Raw genomic sequence first — 20,830 nt, forward strand, 5'->3', positions numbered from 1 at the left:
CTCAGACACTGGCAGCAGGAGAACCGGCCCCATAAAAACTGTCCTGAAACACACACACTAAACTTCTTTGTTTTTGTAATGAGACAAGGTTTCTGTGTAGCCCCAGCTGTCCTAGAACTCATTCTGTAGACTAGGCTGGCCTTGAATTCGAAGAGCCACCTCCCTTCCAAGTATTGGGATTAAAGGCACACTTGGCCCCAAATAATAATTTCTTTCTTTCTTTCTTTCTTTTTCGAGACAGGGTTTCTCTGTGTAGCTCTGGCAGTCCTGGAACTCACTCTGTAGACCAGGCTGGCCTCGAACTCAGAAATCCGCCTGCCTCTGCCTCCCGAGTGCTGGGATTAAAGGCGTGCGCCACCACCGCCTGGCCAAATAATAATTTCTTAAAGCAAGAAATCCTCAAGGAACTCCCCAAAGGCAAAGCCTGAGCCTGGTCTCTGTCTGTGTCTGCATCCCCAGGACCCAGTCTGATTATGTGTCTGGTACATGATAATGACAAATACTTAGGTGCCAGGAAGGGTGGCCCACATCCAAGTTCCCACACTTGGAAGACAGAGGAAGAAGTCTGAATTGGAAGTCACTTGGTCTACATAGCAAGTTCTGGGGAAGCCAGGGATACAGAGCAAGACCCTGACCCAAGAAAAGAAAAAGCAAAAACCAGGAACTAGTATTCCTAAGTTTCACCTCACAAACTAGGCAACTGAGGCCAGACCAGGAGGAAGCTTAACCTACAGGTCTCCAGTTCACTTTCTCAGTCAGTATACTTGCAAGCATAAAGAGGCCACGTGCTAATCTCACCCTGGCTCTCACTACCCTACACAGTATTGATAGGCAGGCTCCACTCTGGGTAAGATGCAATCACATCTAGAAGAGTCGGCCCAGGGATGCTCTAGACAGTAACCATTAAAATGAAAGCAGAAACACGCAGAGTGGGTGCGGAAGCTCTGGGGTCACTCTGGGACAACGAAAATTGCTCTTTGGGGGCTAGGTGCTGGGCGCTGATGGTGTTGGAGCGAGACTTCACCCGTAGGGTGAGCAGACCGGAAGCTGGGGCGCGGGGACCCGGGGACCCGCGCGGCCGGGGTGGGGGAGGTCTGGGCCATCCGCGGAGAAGGGCTGCGGCGCGGGCCGCGTCGTTTACCTCCTGCACGCCGCCCTCGTGCTGCTGCGCCATGGCCAGTAGCATGCCGTCGAAGCGCTCCTCCTCCTGCTCCCCTCCCATCGTGCTGCGATCCGAGCTCCACACTCGCGCTCTGCGATGCCCGCGCTCTGCGATGCCTGCGCTCGGCACGGTTCACTCGGGCCCAACGGTTCCCCTCGCTAGCCTTCCGCAGCGGAGCCGGAAACACGCACGGGCCGGCCGTGCGGGTCCGCCCTTCCCGGCTCTCTTCCCGCCTCCCTGCCCATCGGTGCCCACTGAGCTCCCGGAACACAACCCGCTTCGCCGGTCATTGGCTAACCCGAGGAGCAAATCAACAGGCGCGGCCCCAAAGCAGTGGGTGGGGCTCGCGGCCGCAGAGTTTGGCTTGAGTTGCTATGGTCACCAGATACCCAGGAGCTTTATAGAAAGCTCTGAGTCACATCTTAATAGGGCTGGAAGTTTTGATCAAGTGGTACCGTTAGCCTTCTCCTCCAAGCCGCAACTGAGACTCGGGAAGAAAGCACTCACCAAAGGGACAACCTACTCCATCTTACTACACTGAAAAGAGCACAAAACTGTAGTTTGCGTAGAACAGCTTTACAAACTGTTTGCACTTGGATTAATGCTCTTCCATTACTGTCTGGAAGTCCTTAGTTTTTCTGGGTTTTGTTTTGTTGTTGCTGTTGGTGGCGGAGACTTGTCTTGTTGAGACAAGCCCGGTGTATCCAAGGCAAAAGCAAACTTGTACTCCTGGTCTGCCTGCCTTTACCTCCAAGCACTGAGATCTCGGGCTTGTACCGCCTGAAGATTCCCCACCGCACCCACGTGTGCATTTATGTATTACTTTGTAAACCTGAGAGTGCTATACTGTTAGAACATTATTACCATAATAAGCCTGGTTGTCTCACACCTTAGAATAGGGCTCTTAGGGTTCAACCTCAGATAAACATTCCCAAAAAGCAGGACTCATCCCCTCAATCAGACTGAGGTCTCTGAGGGCTGGTCTGGGTAATCTCTATGTTAGAAGCTGTGCTGATTAATTTTATATCAACTTGACATAAGAATCATCAGAGAGGCTGGGCGGTGGTGGCGCACGCCTTTAATCCCAGCACTTGGGAGGCAGAGGCAGGTGGATTTCTGAGTTCGAGGCCAGCCTGGTCTACAGAGTGAGTTCCAGGACAGCCAGGGCTACACAGAGAAACCCTGTCTTAAAAAACCAAAAAAAAAAAAAAAAAAAAAAAAAAAGAATCATCAGAGAGGGGCGCCACGATTGAGAAAATGCCTCCATAATATCCAGCTGTAGGCAAACTTTAGGGCATTTTCTTCATTAGTGATTGATGGAGAAGGGCCCAGCCCATAGTGGGTGGGGTTATCTGTGGGCTGGTGGTCTTGAGTTCTATAAGGAAGCAGGCTGAGAAGAGCACGCCAGTAAGCAGCACCCTCTATGAACTCTGCATCAGCTCCTGCCTCGAGGTTCCTGCCCTTTTTGAATTTCTGTCTTTACTTCCTTCAAAGATGGACTACTGTGTGGAAGTAGTAATACATTAAAAAAAGAAAAAGAAAAAAAGAGGAATTCTTTCTCCTCAGTTTTCTCTTTCTGAATAGGAATGATGGTAACACCCATGATATCAGTCTGTCCTCAGGAAGCCCCCAAGCGTGCCAAGGGCCTTACAGCCTCAAACACCACTTTGAGCTTGCAGACAATAAGGAAAAGTACTGTCAAAGCAGAGTTTCTATCAAGCTTAAAAAAAAAAAAAGAAAATTAGGTGGGCAGTAGTGGCACAGGCCTTTAATCCCAGTAGTCAGGAGACAGAAGCAGGTGAATCTGAGTTCCGAGATCAGCCTGGCCTACAGAGTGAGTTCAAGGGCAGTTAGTTCTACACAGAGAAAACTTGTCTGGAAATCTGAAAAGAAAAAGAAAGAAAAGAAATGTTTTGATTCAGTTTTTTTTTGTTTTGTTTTTTTGGTTTGTTTTTTGCTTTTTGTTTTTCTAGACAGGGTTTCTCTGTGTAGCCCTGGCTGTCCTGGAACTCACTCTGTAGACCAGGCTAGCTTCGAACTCTCGAACTCTGAAATCCGCCTGCCTCTGCCTCCCAAGTGCTGGGATTAAAGGCGTGTGCCACCACCGCCCGGCTAAGGCTAAAAATTGAATCAGGCGAATTTCGGAGTTCTAGAAAAACCAAAAATAAAATAAAATAATTTTTAAATTTTAAATTTTATGTAGATAAGTGTTTTGCTTGCCTGGATGCCTGTGTACCATATATGTCCAGTGCCTATAGAGGCCAGAAGAGGGTGCAGGATCCCCTGGAACTGGAGTTACAGATGGTTGGTTGTGAGCTGCCATGTGGGTGCTGAGAACCGAACCCTGGTCACCTGGAGGAATATCAAGTAGTATAACTGCTGAACCATCTCTTCAGCCCCTACATTCATCTGACCTATATATGCTAAAGAAATGAGAGGCTAACCACCAATTCCCATCCAATGTGATAGGGTTTGTACTGGGTTTTGTCCCTAGTGTATTTACATCTTCCATCTCCCAGAAATGTGGTTTCCAGTATTCTTTCTAACCCTTCTCACTCGGGTTGAGCACAGAACCCAGGGTCTTGCACGTGGTAATCTCTCTCTAACTACACTCCTTCACCAGAATCAGTCCAGAGGACTGGCTGGGTCTAGGAACTAGAAAGATTGCTGTCCTGTTATAACAGAAAACAAAACCATTTCACAGAATGATATGACAGATCAGAAGGACATATAGACTCCAGCTCCACTGGGCTCCTAGTTGCCAGATTGGTGACAATGGTCATCTGATCACCAGTACAGATGAGAGTCATACTTTGTGAGCTACTCTATAGGATGGTGTAAATTCAAAGCCATGTAAATGCAGACACTGGACCACTGAGATAGCTCAGCAAGTAAAGGCACTTGTTGCCAACTCTGATGATGTGTTGGATTCTAAGATCCAGAACCAGGGGACGTGCTCCCACAGAAACTCACAGACGGGACGCGCTGCAATTAACATGAGGTTTAGTGATTCCAGTATACTGGGGTTCTCTCGCATGCAAGCAAGAAGAGAACCCCGAGTTGGAGCTAAGAATGGTTTTTATACAGTTTAAGGGGTAGAATAGAGAAACAGTGACTAGGCACAATATGATTGGCAGAACAGTGTGACTTTTAAACTGATTGGTCTTTGGGAGGTGGCAAGGACCTCCCTTGTCTACTTGCTCTGTTTCTTCCTCACCTGCAGGTGGGTTCCCTCCTCCGGGGTCTGAGAAATGTTAATCAGCCTCTCCCTTCCTCTTCTGAATGTTAATCCAGCAAGTGTCCTCTGACTAAGGAATGTGCCCCTCCTGGGATGTGTCCTGGGACAGTGGGATTCTTTTAATCTTAAATTCAAACCGAGACCAAAAATCCTACATTTAGAACTAAAAGTCCTACAGATACAAGTTCAATCCCCAGGTGGAAAAAAAGCATCAACTCCCAGAAGTTAGCCTCTGATGTCTGTATGCACACAGCTATAAATGTCTTTAAAAAAAAAAAAAAATCAGGCACAGTGGCACATACCTTTAACCAGAGCACTTAGGAGACAGAGGTTTTACTTAGGATTACTATTAATATGATTGTATTGATTAAGGTTTCTTTGCATTAAACAGACACCATGACCACAGCAACTCTTATAAAGGACAACATTTAATTAGGACTGACTTACAGGTTCAAAGGTTCAGTCCGTTATCATCATGGCGGGAAGCATGGCGGCATCCAGGCAAACATGGTGCTGGAGGAGCTGAGAGTTCTACATCTTATTCTGAAGGCAGCTAGAAGACTGACTTTCAGGAAGCTAGGAGGAAGGTCTCAGAGCCCACCCCCACAATGACACATTTTCTCCAACAGGGCTACACTTATTCCAACAAAGCCACACCTACTCCAATAAGGCCCCACCTCCTAATGGTGCCACTCCCTAGGCTACCTGGGTGACAAAGCACCGTGACCAAAAGCAAGTTGGGAAGAAAGGGTTTATTTGTTGTTGTTGTTGTTGTTTTAATAAAATATCTTGTTTTAGCCGGGCAGTGGCGGTGCACACCTTTAATCCCAGCATTTGGGAGGCAGAGACAGGCAGAGTTCTGAGTTCGAGTCCACCATGGTCTATAGAGTGAGTTCCAGGACAGCCAGGACTAGACAGAGAAACCTCTCAAAAAAATATTTTGTTTTTATTTTACTTAAATAATGTGTACACTGTAGCTGTCTTCAGACACACCAGAAGAGGGCATCGGATCCCATTACAGATGGCTGTGAGCCACCATGTGGTTGCTGGGAATTGAACTCAGGACCTCTGGAAGAGCAGTCAGTGCTCTTAACCACTAAGCTATCTCTCCAGCCCCAGGTTTATTTGTTTTACACTTCCAAATTAAAGTTGGAAAAAAGTCAGGACAGGAACTCAAATGAGACAGCACAGGAACCTGGAGGCAGGAGCTAATGCAGAGGCCATAGAAGAGTGCGGCTTACTGGCTGGCTCATCATCTCAGCTTTCTTCCTTGTAGAACCCAGGCCTACTAGCCTAGAGATGGCTCCACCCACTATGGGCTGGGCCTCCCCCATCAATCACTAATTAAGAAAATTCCTTACTGACTTGTTTACAACCTGATTTTATAGAGGTGGTTTCTTAATTGAGATTCCCTCCTGTCAAATGACATAGTTTGTATCAAGCTGACATAAAAGTAGCCAGCACACAAATTTACATAGTAAAATCCTGTCTCTGAAAAGAAAAGCTAAGGGCTGGAGACATGGCTCAGAGGTTATGAGCATTGGCTGCTCTTCCAGAGGTCCTGAGTTCAATTCCCAGGAATTCCACCTATTCCATATGGTGGCTCACAACCATCTGCAATGCCCTCTTCGGGCCTGCAGTATACATACAGGCAGAATACTGTATATATAATAAATCAATAAATCTTTTAAAAGAAAGAAAGAAAGAAAGAAAGAAAGAAAGAAAGAAAGAAAGAAAGAAAGAAAGAAAGGAAAACAGAAACAAAAAACAACCCACCACCACTACCAAGTAGCTAGGGGATAAAATCTTACAACTGATATAATTTAGAGATTGGGAAGAAGGATCTCAATTTCAAAGCCTGCCTAGCCTAGGAGAGAGATTAAGACCAGCCTGAGTAAGACAGGTTTGGTTCCAGGACCCAGGTATGGTTCCCAGCACTCACAGGGTGGCTTATAATCATACATAACTCCAGTTCCAAGGCTTCTGGAGCCTTCTTCTGAACTCCTTGGGCACCAGGCATGTACTTGCTGCACATACATGCAAACATACATACATATATATGTATATATATGCAGATAAAACATCCGAAAAATCTAAAAAGAAATTGATTGACGTGGGGATGGTACAGCTGAGTACTTATCTAACACAACAAAATAATGTTGCAAAAATCAGAGGAAGAGGAGGAGGAAAAAGAAAAAGGAGAGAGAGAGGACAAGAAGGACTATGAACAAAGTGTTGTGGCCCACACCTGCTATCTCAGCACTTGGGAGGAGAAGGCAGCAGGATCCAAGACTTAAAGGTCACCCTTGGCTACACAGCGTTCTCAAGGAGAGGCTGGAATACATGAAACCCTGTCTCAAAACCCAAAGCAAATAAATGAATTTGTAAAATGTGAGTGAGAGACATGGGTCAGCAGACAAAGGCACTTCTCCTGGACAAGCCTGGATACCAGGGTTTGATCCCTGGAACCCACAAAAAGGTGGAAGGTGGAACTAACTCCACTTCACACTCACACACACAAATCTATTTTTTATTTTTACATTTTGTCATCATATCCAATAAATTAAAAGCAGCAGCAGCAGCCTCCAGCAAGCAGGTGGGGTATCTCAGACTTGCAATCCTAGCACTTGGGAGGTTGAGACAACACAGTGCAAATTCGAGGTTAGCCTGGGCTACAAGTGAGACAACAGCACAAAACAAACAACAATAAGAGGAAGAACAAAGCATCATCCTTCCCATGACAGTCCTCGGGAAGAGGTGAGACCTGAATATAATCTCTAGGACCCCTGCATGGACCACCGCACTGAGCTCCAGTAGTCTGTGTGTGGTTGCGTTTTTCTCTCACCGTAACTGTTCCTTTCAGTCCCTGATAGCCTCCTCTTTCCCAACAGAGGCCTGAGCTGAGGGTATACACCACTATAGAGAAAGCAGTGTGCCTGCTGGTCTTTGGGGATGAAGAGAGTCTCATAGTCTAGTCAGGACTTTGCTCTGTCCTCAAATCAGCACCACAGGAAGACATCAAGGCTCAGCTGGGGCTGGGGGTGGCACAGGCCTTTAACCCAAGTACTAGGAACGCAGAGACAGGTGGATTTCTATAAATTCAAGGTCAACCTGATCTACAGAGAAGTTTCTTAGGACAGCCGGAACTACACAGAGAAATCCTGTCTGGAACAAACAAAATTTAAAGAGAGAGAGAGAGAGAGAGAGAGAGAGAGAGAGAGAGAGAGAGAGAGAGAGAGAGACTCCCTGAACACTGGAGAGGAGCTGACAGTCACACTGGGACTGGGAAGCATGGAACCTAAACCAGATGCCAGAGCAGAGGGTGCCAACCTTCTCTTTATCCACAGTACCAGGTTGCCCAAGAATGTGGCAACAGGGAGCTTGCTAGGCAAGGCTAGCCAAGGTCGGGAACCGGACACAACTGAGGGCCTCCCATGTCTGTCCCTTGTCCCTCACCTCTGACCACTTGAGACATGTTCAGGACAGAGAAGCCATGTGCTAGCAGAGATATGTTTCTGCCCATTCCATAAGTGGGCCATACCTGCAGACCAGGTGTTGGTGGGGGGCAGGGTGCCTGTTAGCCACCAGTTCTGGGAAACTCACACTTAGGCTGCACAATTGATCCAGGGGGACAAACAAAGATGACTTTGAGGTCAGACACACCTGTGCTCTGTCCCTTCCAGTTGGAGTGACTTTGAGTAGGTCACTTCACCTCTTGGAGTGTCACAGAGTAAGAATGTAGTCTCACTGGAAAGTCTGGAAAGTGACCCACAACAAGTGTGGTCCTTAATAATGTCAGTCATGTATTCCCACGGTTTTGCAAAGGCAGATCCAGCATCTCTGAAGCTATAAGAATGCAGGCTGGGAACAGGGGCTCTGAATGGTCTTCCTCCCAAAGGGGTCCCTATACTGGAGACACAGGAGAGCAGACTCCTAGACTGCACAGTGAGCAAAGTCCCTCTGAGACCTGGCTCCCTTCCCTGCAGCCTGTTCCTTACAGAAGGACGACAGGAGCAGAACCCCAAGGTAAAGCAAACACAGCAGCGATAAGTCACTTCCAGGCTGGGTCATGTATTCAAGGCTTTGGCCAGCTCCCGGGCTGGCTTCTTGGCTCAGTGAGAACCCTGGTCTTGTGTGCCTGAAAATGAGCACCAATAGAAACAGCAGTCCCAGGTTGAACGCCTGAGACCTTGGCACCCTGGTACAGCCTGGGTTAATGACCCTGTTTATACACTTGAGTCATCTGATAAAGGGCATCCAGGCAGTGGGCAGGTGGCCCTGTGCTCTGCAATAGCCACTTCATTGACTAAAGTGATAGCAAGGCCACGTGGAGCTTCCAGTGCCCCTCCCCCACCACTTCCCCACCAGTCCTGCCAGGGTCATCGTGTATGCATTGTGTGTGTATGTTTTTTTTTTTTTTCTTTCAATGAACATAACTTCTGGAGTCAAGGTTGTTTGGCCAGTCCTCCTCCCGCCCATCAAGGATATAAATAGCACTCGCAGTAGAGAGGGCCAGATAGCTGGAAAGAAACAGGAACAAGATACCAACCATGAGCTCCAGCCAGTCAGGGGTCTGCCCATGCCAGGGCTCTGCAGGCCGCCCAACTATTCTGTACGCACTTCTGAGCCCAAGCCCCAGGACCAGGCCTACTGCGCCTGTGTCTCGCAGCCACTGCCTGTGCCAGCAGCACCGGCCTGTGCGTCTGTGTGCTCCACACCGCACCTGCAGGGAGGCCTTGGATGTCCTAGCCAAGACAGTAGCCTTTCTCAGGAACCTGCCATCCTTCTGCCACCTGCCCCTTGAGGATCAGCGACGGCTGCTCGAGGGCTGCTGGGGCCCTCTCTTCCTGCTTGGGTTGGCCCAGGATACTGTGACCTTTGAGGTGGCTGAGGCTCCGGTGCCCAGTATACTTAAAAAGATTCTGCTAGAGGAACCCAGCAGTGGTGCCCAGGGTGCCCAGCCTCCAGACCCGCCACAGCCCTCACTGGCTGCTGTACAGTGGCTGCAGCGTTGCCTGGAGTCTTTCTGGACCCTTGAGCTGGGTCCCAAGGAGTATGCATACCTGAAGGGCACTATCCTCTTCAACCCAGGTGAGCTTACAGACACACCTGGATGGTGGCCAAGGTGGGAGGGACGGGGCCCATTCAGGGAAAGTGCTTTCTTGGGGCTTGACACCCATTATATCATTGGGTCCTTGTTAGCCTCAAATAGCTCATAGGAGAGGCACAGAGAGGTTAAGCAACTATCTGAAGGTCACATAGCAAGGAGGAGGCAGAGGAGGGCTGGGAGGGGAGACCAAGCAAATGCAGAGATTACTCTTTTCCACGGTGCCTGAGAAATTTGGCCTGAATCTTAGGGAGCGTGGGAGGGTAGGGAGTGGGAGTGGGGGTAGACACAGCTGCATGGCAGCCGTATCTTCAAGGCCAGGCTACTTAGTGAGGTTCTAAAGGTTAATGTCCTCTGTGGGTTCAGAGAGGCCACAGAGAGGAGAACGAGAGTATGGGAGTGGGGCACCCCTTATGAAGTCAAGTCAGGAGAAGAGATAGGGTTGATGGACGGGGAGAACTGAGAGAGTCTCCCCATGTCACCCTGGCTGGCCCAGAACTCACTGTGTAGACCAAGTTGGCCTGGAATGGGAGGATATTCTTCATAGCTTTGAGGGAGAGAAGAGACAGGCCTTGACAGTTAAAGTGTAATGTCATGTAGCAGTCCTAAATAGTCCCATTGTACCTGCCATATGTTAGCACTCAGTCTAAGGGCTTTACAAATACCGGTTTGGTTAAACGTTGCAACAACTGTGAGTGACAGGTACTGTCATCAGCCCTACTCGACAGACGAAGAAAGGGAAGCACAGAGATTAAAGTACTCTTTTAATAAAGGTCACTCAGAAAGATTAAACTATGTATCCAAGGTCACTCGGCTAATAAATGTCAGTGTCAGCACTGAGATTCAAACCCAGGCAGCCTGGTTCTGTTTTTTTGGGGTTTTTTTGTTTGTTTGGTTGGTTGGTTTTTGGCTTTTTTTTTTTTTTGGTTGGTTTTTTTGTTTGTTTGTTTGGGATTTTTTGTTTTGGTTTTGTTTTTGTTTTTTGCTTTTAAGATTTATTTAGGCCGGGCAGTGGTGGGGCACGCCTTTAATCCCTGCACTTGGGAGGCAGAGGCAGGCGATTTCTGAGTTCAAGGACAGCCTGGTCTACAGAGTGAGTTCCAGGACAGCCAGGACTACACAGAGAAACCCTGTCTGGAAAAACCAAAAAAGAAAAAAAAAAGAAAGATTTATTTAGCCAGGTAGTGGTAGCACATACCTTTAATCCCAGCATTGGTAGGCAAAGGCACTCGGATCTCTGAGCAAGGCCAGCCAGAGAACTAGTTCAAAGACAGTTAGGGCTACACACAGAAATCCTGTCTCAAAAAAAAGCAAATGAAAAATAAAATGTAAAAGATGTATTAATAAATTCTTTTATGTCTATGAGTTCTTACATACATACATGTATATATGTATCTATTATGTGTGCATCATCTGTGTGGGAGATGTCACAAAGATATCAGCAGAGAGTGTCAGATCCCCTGGAACTGGAGTTATAGGGAGTTGTAAACCACAATGTGAGTGCTGGGAACTGAACCCAGGTCCTCAGCAAGAGCAGTCAACACTCTTAACCACGGAGCCATCTCTCCATCCCGTGTGTCTTAGTCACTATGTCCCCATTATCTGCTTCTTTTCCATAAGTGGATGGATGAATAAAATAATAAATAATGAAGGTGGTGGTGGGTGGAGCCTCAAGGGGGCAGAGGGGGCCAAGGCATGTGAGCCATAGTGAAGGATTGCCTCACATGCTACAGGCCTGGATTCCATTCCTGTCACCACAAAACGATCATCTCACTTCTCTGTCTTTAACGGCTGAGGATGTAGTTCCTAGTACAACTCTTGACTAGCATATTAAAGGGGCCATCAATGTACATACAGCCCAACAGTAGAATGTCTGCCTAGCATGCACTAGCCTTCACAAGGCCCTGTATTGCCCCCACCCCCGGCATATGAGGGGAGGGAACCGCTGACATTCTCACACCCTGGGCTAGCCTCCACAGACTTAGCTGCTCACCAGCCTTCACCCTCTCTGCCACAGATATGCCAGGCCTCCATGCCTCCTGCCACATCGCGCATCTGCAACAGGAGGCTCACTGGGCACTGTGTGAAGTCCTGGAGCCCTGGTACCCAGCTAGCCAAGGCCGCCTGGCCCGAATCCTCCTCATGGCCTCCACCCTCAAGAACATTCCATGCACCCTTCTGGTAGATCTCTTCTTCCGCCCTATCATTGGCGATGTTGACATCACTGAACTGCTTGAAGACATGCTTTTGCTGAGGTGACCTGCAGAATGGGGTCTGATGCCTCCAAACGGGAGCCCGAAAGACAGCACTCAGCTCCCCTGGAGCAGCCCTCATCCCAGCCACACCCACAGCTTGGACTTCCTTGGTTTAGATGCAGTGTGTACTACTAACAGTCCAGCAAGCCCTTGATGGCTCCCAAAACCTCCGGGCCAAAATTGCTTTCCCTGCCCGGGTAGAGATGGGAGCATGAGGCTGTACTTCAGGCCTGAATCTCTCCTCACTTTGTATAGAACTAAATTAAGTTATTGGATTTTGTAATAAAAGGTATGACCTGCTGACACTGTAGTTGCTTGTGGAAAGGACCAGCCAATCTTCAGGGTGCACCTTAGTCTTCCTGGAGGGAACTCATGGAAAGGAGCCAGAGACCAGATGGTTTGGGGAGAGATGGTGACACCAGTGCTGGGGATAAGGTTTATTTCCAACTGACTGTGAAGCCACCAGGAAGCATCCTCTCACTCACTCCCTGTCACCTTCCTGCCTTTCTCCCCAGCAGAGGTGTTTTCTGTCCTTGTCTCCAGAGTGTCCATTGTCCACTTCCAGGTTACAGTTCTCTAGAGGGAGTCTCTCGCCTCAGAGAAATTGGGATTGCAGCTAGTCACAGAAATGCTCCATTCCCAAAGCAAACAAGGCCACTTCTCTTTCTAGAATTTCTGATCCTCCGATCCCCTACCCCCCATTCTTGCAACTGACAGAAGAGACCTGTCTACTGCCTTCCCAGCACCAGGGAACAGAGAACCAGGGCTACCCTGGAGGCAGCTCGGAAGCAACCGCAGGTAGAGGTTTAGCACATAGCTGAGAACACTGTGTCCTGAGCCCAAGAGATCCCTTCCATTGTCCCTCTGCCCTGATGACCCAGTCCTGGGACCCTCCTCTCTCAAAGGGTCATTCCCATTGTCCTGGCCACCAGAGAGGCTGTGCTTGCTTAGTCCACAGCCTCCAGTCCTGCTCCATTCAGAGCCTGGCTAGGGTCTGTTTTGATTGGTTAATGTCGGTGCCTCAGTGTTTGTTAACTACTCTGACCCGGTCACCCTGGGTCAGGGTGACTGACCTGAAGGGTGAGCGGGAGGAAATGATAACACCAGTTGTCTCTAGGACTTTCAGACCTCCTGCTGCCCTGGTCAGGCTCCACCCCCTCACCTCCACAGTTTGGATCCTTCTCACCCGGCCAAGTTAATTATTGCTCAGAGAGGTCATTCTTTCAGGACAACAGCCTAGGAGTCACCACTCAGGCCTGCCTCTAAAGCTCCCAGCTTAGGACCAAACCTCCTCATCCCCATTCATGGACACCCAGTGCCAGGACCAAGAACACCCATGTGACTCCTTATTACAGAGCGACACAGCACCGAATCAGATCATCAGATCAGGTCAGGGTCATCCACATAGACAAGTCGCGCTCTCTCTCTCTCTCTCTCTCTCTCTCTCTCTCTCTCTCTCTCTCTCTCTGTGTGTGTGTGTGTGTGTCTGTCTGTCTGTCTGTCTGTCTGTCTGTCTCTGTCACACATACAACTGATGCTCTCTCTCACATACTACTGGAAAGCATATTGCAGCAGACTCCTCACCCCAAAAGACACACATGTACCCAAGGCACACAGTCACAGTACAATGTGTACTGTGTGTGTGCCCCCCCCCCACCAAGAATGGGCATATTGCTTGGGTATACCTTCACTCTGTACATATTCTTCTGCTTATTTTGTTTTTTAAATGTGTTTGGATGTTTTGCCTGCCGCTATTTCTGTATTATGTGCATGCCTGATGCTCTTAGAAGCCAGAAGAGAGCATAGGCTCCCCCAGTACTGAGGTTGCAGATGACTGTGCCCCACCATATGGGTGCTTGGAACTAAACCTGAGTCCTCTGGAAGAGCAGCCAGTCCTCTTAACTGCTGAGCCTTCTGTAGTGGTTTGAATGAGAACAGCTTCCATAGGCTCCTATGTTTGAACGTATGGTCCCCAGTTGGTGGAACTGTTTGGAAATGATTAGGAGGTGTGGCCTTGGTAGAGGAGGTGTGTCACTGGGAGGGGGCTTTGAGGTTTCTTTCTGGTGTATGCTTTTTAATTTAATTTAATTCAATTTAAGAACTTAGGAGACAGAGACAGGCTGATTCCTGAGTTCAGAGACAGCCTGGTCTACAGAGCAAGTTCCAGAACAACCAGGACTACATAGAGACCCTATCTTGAAAAACAAACAACAACAAGCAACTTTGATCCCAGCACTCAAAAGACAGAAGCAGACAGATATCTGAGTTCTAGACCAGCCTGGTCCACAGAGTGAGTTCCAGAACAGCAGAGAACCCCTGTCTCAAACAAACAAACAAAGAAACAAGTAAGAAAAATACTTTAAATTAGTGCTGGAGAATGTAGCTCACTCGCCTCTAATCCAAGCACCTGAGAGGAGAGGCAGGATAGTCAGGAGGTCAAGATCATTCTCAGCTACATAGTAAATTCAGGTCCAGTGGTGGCGCACGCCTTTATTTTATTTCTTTTTATTTTTAAAGATTTATTTATTTTACTTATGAGTACACTGTAGCTGTCTTCAGACACACCAGAAGAGGGCATCAAATCTCAATACAGATGGTTGTGAGCCACCATGTGGTTGCTGGGATTTGAACTCAGGACCTCTGGAAGAGCAGTCAGTGCTCTTAACCACTGAGCCATCTTTCCACGCCTTTAATCCCAACACTTGGGAGGCAGAGGCAGGTGGATTTCTGAGTTTGAGAGTTCAAGGCTGCCGGGCGGTGGTGGTGCATGCCTTTAATCCCAGCACTTGGGAGGCAGAGGCAGGCGGATTTCTGAGTTCGAGACCAGCCTGGTCTACAGACTGAGTTCCAGGACAGCCAGGGCTACACAGAGAAACCCTGTCTCGAAAAACCAAAAAAAAAAAAGTTCAGGTCCAGCTTGGGCTATAGGAGACTAAATCTCACCAAATGAATGGATGATGGATGGATGGATGGATGGATGGATGGATGGATGGACAAATGAATGAATAAGTCATTCACAAAAGCCCCTTGATCAGGAAATATGTTTCTGCTCTTGCAAGAGAAGCCTCCTATATCAGCAACATGGGAGACACTGGGGTGTTCTAGAGGCTATGGAAGCCAGGCAAGGAGAGATAGGTAGCTCAGGTCACAGTCTGGAGGCTCAGTGAACCACTCAGCAGCTAGAAGCACTGGATGCTCTTCCAGAGGATTCAGGTTCAATTCTCAGCACCCACATGGCAGCTCACAACTGTCTGTAACTCCAGTTCCAGAGGATCTGGCATCCTTACATAGACATACATGCAGGCAAAACACCAATGCACATGAAATGAAAATAAATAAATTGAGCTGGGCAGTGGTGGCGCATGCCTTTAATCCCAGCACTTGGGAGGCAGAGGCAGGCGGATTTCTGAGTTTGAGGCCAGCCTGGTCTACAGAGTGAGTTCCAGGACAGCCTGGGCTATACAGAGAAACCCTGTCTCGAAAAACTAAATAAATAAATAAATAAATAAATAAATAAATAAATAAATAAATTGAAAAAATGTATAGATCTATGTCTACCCATCTTCAGATTGTTCTCGGAATCTACAATCCAGGCCAACCTGCTCTGATAGCATTTGGAACTTGAACTAGACAATCACTCTTTGTTTGTTTGTTTGTTTTCGAGACAGGGTTTCTCTGTGTAGTCCTGGCTGTCCTGGAACTCAGTCTGTAGACCAGGCTGGCCTCGAACTCAGAAATCCGCCTGCCTCAGCCTCCCAAGTGCTGGGATTAAAGGCGTGTGCCACCACCGCCGCCCAGCTCTAGACAATCACTCTTAATAGTGACCTGGACATTCACCCTCTCCTCAGCCATTCCCCACCATCCAAGCCCTAGAGAATCTCCCAGGAGGAGTAACCTTTGGGGCTGAACAAGCTCCTCATCCCTCCACCTCCCACCAGACATCCAGCCCCTGGCCCGAGCCCCCCATCTCTCCCTGCCTGGCTTCCATTGCCTATAGAACATCTCCAGTTCCTCCCACATCTTTGACATAGGAGGCCTCTCTCGAAAACGCAGAGGCTTGTTTCCTCCACACGACCTCATCAAGGGGATTCAGGGACTCGGGCCATCCTCTCTCTCTCTTTGATGCCTTTCATGAATGGTCTATTAGTTAACTGCAGCACACAACCTCAAATACTCAAGCCGTTTTCCTGCCTCTCTCTTTCCTCTTCCAAGGCTACCAAGTATCACGGGATATTCTCCTCAATACCCCATCCTTTCGTCATCCAAATAGCCTCCCCTCCCCACCCCTTTTGGTTTTGGTGTGTGTATGTTTTTTCCAGACATGGTTTCTCTGTGTAGCCCTGGCTGTCCTAGGACTCACTCTGTAGACTGGCTAACCTTGAACTCACAGAGTACATTGCCTCTGCCTCCTAAGTACTGAGATTAGAGGTGTGCACCACCACAAGCCCAAATAATTTTACTTATTAACTCTGCCTTGTTCCTTTTCTTTTCTTTCTTTCTTTCTTTCTTTCTTTCTTTCTTTCTTTCTTTTTTTTTTTTTTTTGGTTTTTTTCAAGACAGGGTTTCTCTGTGTAGTCCTGGCTGTCCTGGAACTCACTCTGTAGACCAGGCTGGCCTCGAACTCAGAAATCCACCTGCCTCCCGGCGTGTGTGTGTGTGTGTGTGTGTGTGTGTGTGTGTGTGTGTGTGTGAGTGGAGATGTGTTTGCATCTGCTGCCTCACCACCCATTTGGAGATCCAGCCAAAGACAACCTTCAGGAGCTGGTTCTTTCCTTGTACCATGAAATGGGGGAGGGGTGGAGCTCAGACCAGGAGACTCATGCTGTAAGAGCTTTTACAGGCTGAGCCTTCTTTCTGGTCCCACTCCTGTTTCTATGTCTCCCTGGTCACTCTCTGTGCCCTCATGCAAACTCTTATGCTAAGAGCATAAAGAGAACACGACCAACCCAAAGATTAAATCATGTTTAGCGGAGCGAGGGTAGAGACACACCTTCGCTGTGAGCTTTTCAGAGCAGGGAAACCGGCTATCTGACCAGCATCCTGGGATCAGGTCTGTCTCTCATTTCCAGCAATAGGAGGAGAATGCAGGTCTAACTGGGATATGGAACTTTCTGAAGGTCTAAGGCGATCGCTCTGTATTGAGACTTGAGCACAGACTCCTGTGACTCTAGAGGCAGAATCCTTGCCCTCAGCACAGGCTGGGGTGAGTCTGGGGTCAGTTCAGCCACTGGTTACTGGGCATCTACATCTAGAAGGGGGTCCTTGTCCTGAGGCTGAGCCAGCATGACTCACTGGAGACTGACTGTGGTTCCAGGGCAGCCCTGGGTTTAGGGATGATGGTTTATGGCCATCATCAGCTCTATCTTCATCAGCCAAATCACTGGCTGAGGATTAAACAGCCAACGCTGTCAGCTGACTGAGTTGTGCCATCAGCCACCCTGCCCTGAGGGCACTAGAACCTTTGATGATAGTGGAAAAAAAAAAGGGTGATCCTCCACGATCCCTCCCCCCCAGCCACATACTGTCACTCAATGTCCCCTGACATTTACTCAGCCTAGACTCTGCTGGATGTCAGGGGAAAAGAAGTAATGAATGGGATCCAGAGCTGGCCCTGGAGGGACACTTCCCATGCAAATGAAGATACTTAAGTAATTATAACACAGGGATCTGACAGTGTGACAGCCATCGGAGGGATGATTTGTTCCTGGTCTTTGCTAATTTATGTTTTCTTTTTCCCACCCTTTAACCCCCACCCTTCGTCCCCTATCACTAGATAAAGGATAGGATAGAAGGGGGGGCGGGGGGGGGGAAACGGGGGGGGGGGCGAGAGAGAGAGAGAGAGAGAGAGGAATCTGGATCTAATTTCTTTCTTCTTGTTTCTTCTTTGAACACGACTACAAACAAACCACAACCACCACCACCCCCTGAATGACCCCAGCCACCAATCCTACCTCTCGGATGGCCTAGCATTTATATACGCTCTGAAAAGTGTTAGTATTCTGTCTAAACTCCACCTCCACAGTTATCTGGCAACACCCAGGTATGCTCCTCCCCACAGTTACCAGGCAACAGCCAGGTAGGCCTGCCCACTATAAAAGGGGTTGCTTGTCCCCCCCTCCTCTCTCTCTTACTCTCCTACTCTCTTGCCTCTAGCTTCTCTCTGTCCCCTCGCCCTTCCCCCTTTCCCTTTCCCCTCTCTCCACATGGTCATGGCCGGCCTCCACTTCTCTCCTCTCTCTCTCCTCTGTCTCTGCCATCTTCTCCTGTTTCTCTCCCTACCTTTGCCCTCTGTCCTAAATAAACCCCCTCCCCTTTGGAACTGTTTGGTCTGGTGTTGTCTGTTCCAAGCTGCGCGCCGAAGTCTAATAAAAAGTTCTCAGAATTCCAAACAATGGCACAATCACACAATTGCAGAAATGATCCACAGCTGGCAAAACCATGCCTCTGATAGAGCACGAGGCAAATCACAGTCAGCTGCTTCGGACAGTCCCCAGCAGCCCTGCGATTAAGAGGAAAGCACATTCTTATAATATTTGATTTGATTTGATTGATTGATTTTTTTGTTTGTTTGTTTTTCGAGACAGGGTTTCTCTGTGTAGCCCTGGCTGTCCTGGAACTCACTCTGTAGACCAGGCTGGCCTCGAACTCAGAAATCCACCTGCCTCTGCCTCCCAAGTGCTGGCATTAAAGGTGTGCACCAACACTGCGCGGCTGTGATTTTTTTTTCTTTTTTAAAGAAACCAAAACTCCAAAATTGTCGCTACAATGATTAATGATGCCCAGAGGTGGGAAAGTGCTTCCCTCGAGTACCGACTGTTTGGAAACATATGGGAGTTTGCAAGAGTGAGGCCTTCCAGAGGGAGGAAAATATCCAAAGGCACAGAGGTGCCAGGGAGCAAAGAATGCTTCTTGAATGTGACCTAGGACCTTATGGGTCTAAGGGCGGTGAGAGATGGACCTGGGGGTGTTAATCGGTGTGGGGCAAGGGACTGTGCCACCAGACAGAAAGCTTGGTAAAGTCAAACAGATTCAGAAACCCTAGAGATTCTCATAATTGAGAACGGTAGGTGTATACATCTACTCCCAACCAGATTCCTGTCCTGGAACACAGGACCACGACACCCCATGGAGAGGACTGTGACAATCAGTCTCATAGGGGCAACACCCAAAGAAAGCCTCTCCACATGCAGATGGGGCATCCCTAACATTTCAGACCAAGCCAATAGCATCTGCCTTTAGACCCCAACCCACCCCAAAATGTATATAAGATCCTATCCACAAGGATAAAGGCTCAAGAGTTATTTCACCAATGACCGTCTGAGAGTGCCTGTCTTATCGAGCTGTAACGCTCCAGGGAATAGTCTTCTTTTCTGAAGCTTTCATAGCTAAAGCTGCTCCAACCTACTGTAGCCATTTCCTGCTCTATGGCCCCAACCTTGGCTCCTAGCCACCCGCCTGCTGGATCCTGCTGCCTGCCACCAACTCTGGGGCAGTGGTGGCCTTGGAAGAGCCCTGGCAGCAGCCTTGCTCCAGCTCCCCCTCAGAGAGATTTGGCCCGGCAAGAGCCCGGTAGATCCCCGTGGACAACACAGTACACAGAGCAGCAAATAGGGTTTGTACCACAAAACAGAACAGAGAAAGGACATGCCAATGAATCTGGTGACAGCCCAGGGACAGTCTGAAGGGAGTCAAGGTCACCAAAGGGGACTTGATGTTCATGACAGGGTGCAGCTATGCCAACTTTTTTTGTTTTGTTTTTCTTTTTTTAGAAAGATTCTTTTTTTTAAAGATTTTATTTATTTATTTACTTATTTTTTAATGTATGTTGAGTACACTGTAGCTGTCTTCAGACACACCAGAAGAGGGCATCAGATCCCATTACAGATGGTTGTGAGCCTCCATGTGGTTGCTGGGAATTGAACTCAGGACCTCTGGAAGAACAATCAGTGCTTTTAACCACTGAGCCATCTCTCCAGCCCTTGTTTTGTTTTTCGAGACAGGGTTTCTCTGTATAGTCCTGGCTGTCCTGGAACTCACACTGTAGAGCAGGCTGGCCTCGAACTCAGAAATCCGCCTGCCTCTGCCTCCCAAGTGCTGGGATTAAAGGCTTGTGCCACCATCGCCCGGCCTAAGCCAACTTTATAAGAGTCAGGGCAAACCAAATGTGGTGGCTTATGCCAGTAGTCCCAGAGCTGTAGAGGCAGGAGGATCAAGAATCTAAAGTCAATCTGTCTTTACTACATAACAAATTTGAGGTCAGGGCGGTGGTGGCGCACGCCATTAATCCCAGCACTTGGGAGGCAGAGGCAAGCGGATTTCTGAGTTCGAGAGTTTGAGGCTAGCCTGGTCTACAGAGTGAGTTCCAGGACAGCCAGGGCTACACAAAGAAACCCTGTCTTGAAAAGCCAAAAAAAAAAAAAAAAAAAGAAGAAGTGATAGCATATGTCAATAAGCCAGCACTCAGGAGGCAGGAGGATCAGAAGTTCAAGATGGTTCACTGGGTAAAAGTGCTTGCTGTGCAAACCTGATAACCTACGTTCAGTCTCTGAAAGCCTGTGGTGGAACTGGAGAGATGGCTCAGTGGTTAAGAACACTGGCCACTCTTCCAGAAGTCCGAGTTCAATTCCCAGCAACCACATGGTGGCTCACAACCATCTGTAATGGGATTTGATACACTCTTCTTGTTTGTGTCTGAAGACAGCAACAGTGTACTCATATACATTAAATAAATAAATAAATAAATAAATAAATAAATAAATAAATCTTAAAAAAAATAAGCCTGTGGTGGAAGAACAATTGCTTCACGAGTTTTTTGACCTCCATATGCTCACTGTAGCATGTGCAGCCCCCCACAGCCCCATGACAATAAATTAAAAATAAAACTTACCCCCCACATACCCATGTTCATGCAGAGAACCCTAATAAATGCAACGGATCACAAAGAAATACATGGAAATCTGAAGAGAGGCTTGAGAAGAGGAAGTATTTGGGGGGGGGAATAAGAGGATGGTGGGCAGCAGAGTATGGTTGTGTACACGTGGGAGACAGAGGCAGGTGGATTTCTGTGA

General features: G+C 48.2%; 2 protein-coding genes across 2 annotated transcripts in view; one reads left to right on the plus strand and one right to left on the minus strand.

The window, feature by feature from the left end:
* Positions 1-1,376, minus strand: part of Nudc (nuclear distribution C, dynein complex regulator) — a 14,206-nt gene extending 12,830 nt beyond the window's left edge. The window contains exon 1 of the mRNA XM_028759957.1: positions 1,142-1,376. Coding sequence (XP_028615790.1) covers positions 1,142-1,222 — 81 coding nt within the window. The 5' untranslated portion in view covers positions 1,223-1,376. The remainder of the gene's footprint in view (positions 1-1,141) is intronic.
* A 7,528-nt stretch (positions 1,377-8,904) lies between these two features.
* On the plus strand, positions 8,905-12,065 carry Nr0b2 (nuclear receptor subfamily 0 group B member 2). The gene is made up of 2 exons (XM_028759881.1): positions 8,905-9,491; positions 11,525-12,065. Exons 1-2 carry the CDS (start codon positions 8,951-8,953, stop codon positions 11,764-11,766), a joined length of 783 nt encoding a protein of 260 aa, XP_028615714.1. The 5' UTR covers positions 8,905-8,950; the 3' UTR covers positions 11,767-12,065.
* The last annotated feature ends 8,765 nt before the right edge of the window (positions 12,066-20,830 follow it).

The sequence above is a fragment of the Grammomys surdaster genome, unplaced genomic scaffold (assembly GCF_004785775.1).
Source record: "Grammomys surdaster isolate TR1022 unplaced genomic scaffold, NIH_TR_1.0 126313, whole genome shotgun sequence".
In the NCBI taxonomy this organism is placed as follows: domain Eukaryota; kingdom Metazoa; phylum Chordata; class Mammalia; order Rodentia; family Muridae; genus Grammomys; species Grammomys surdaster.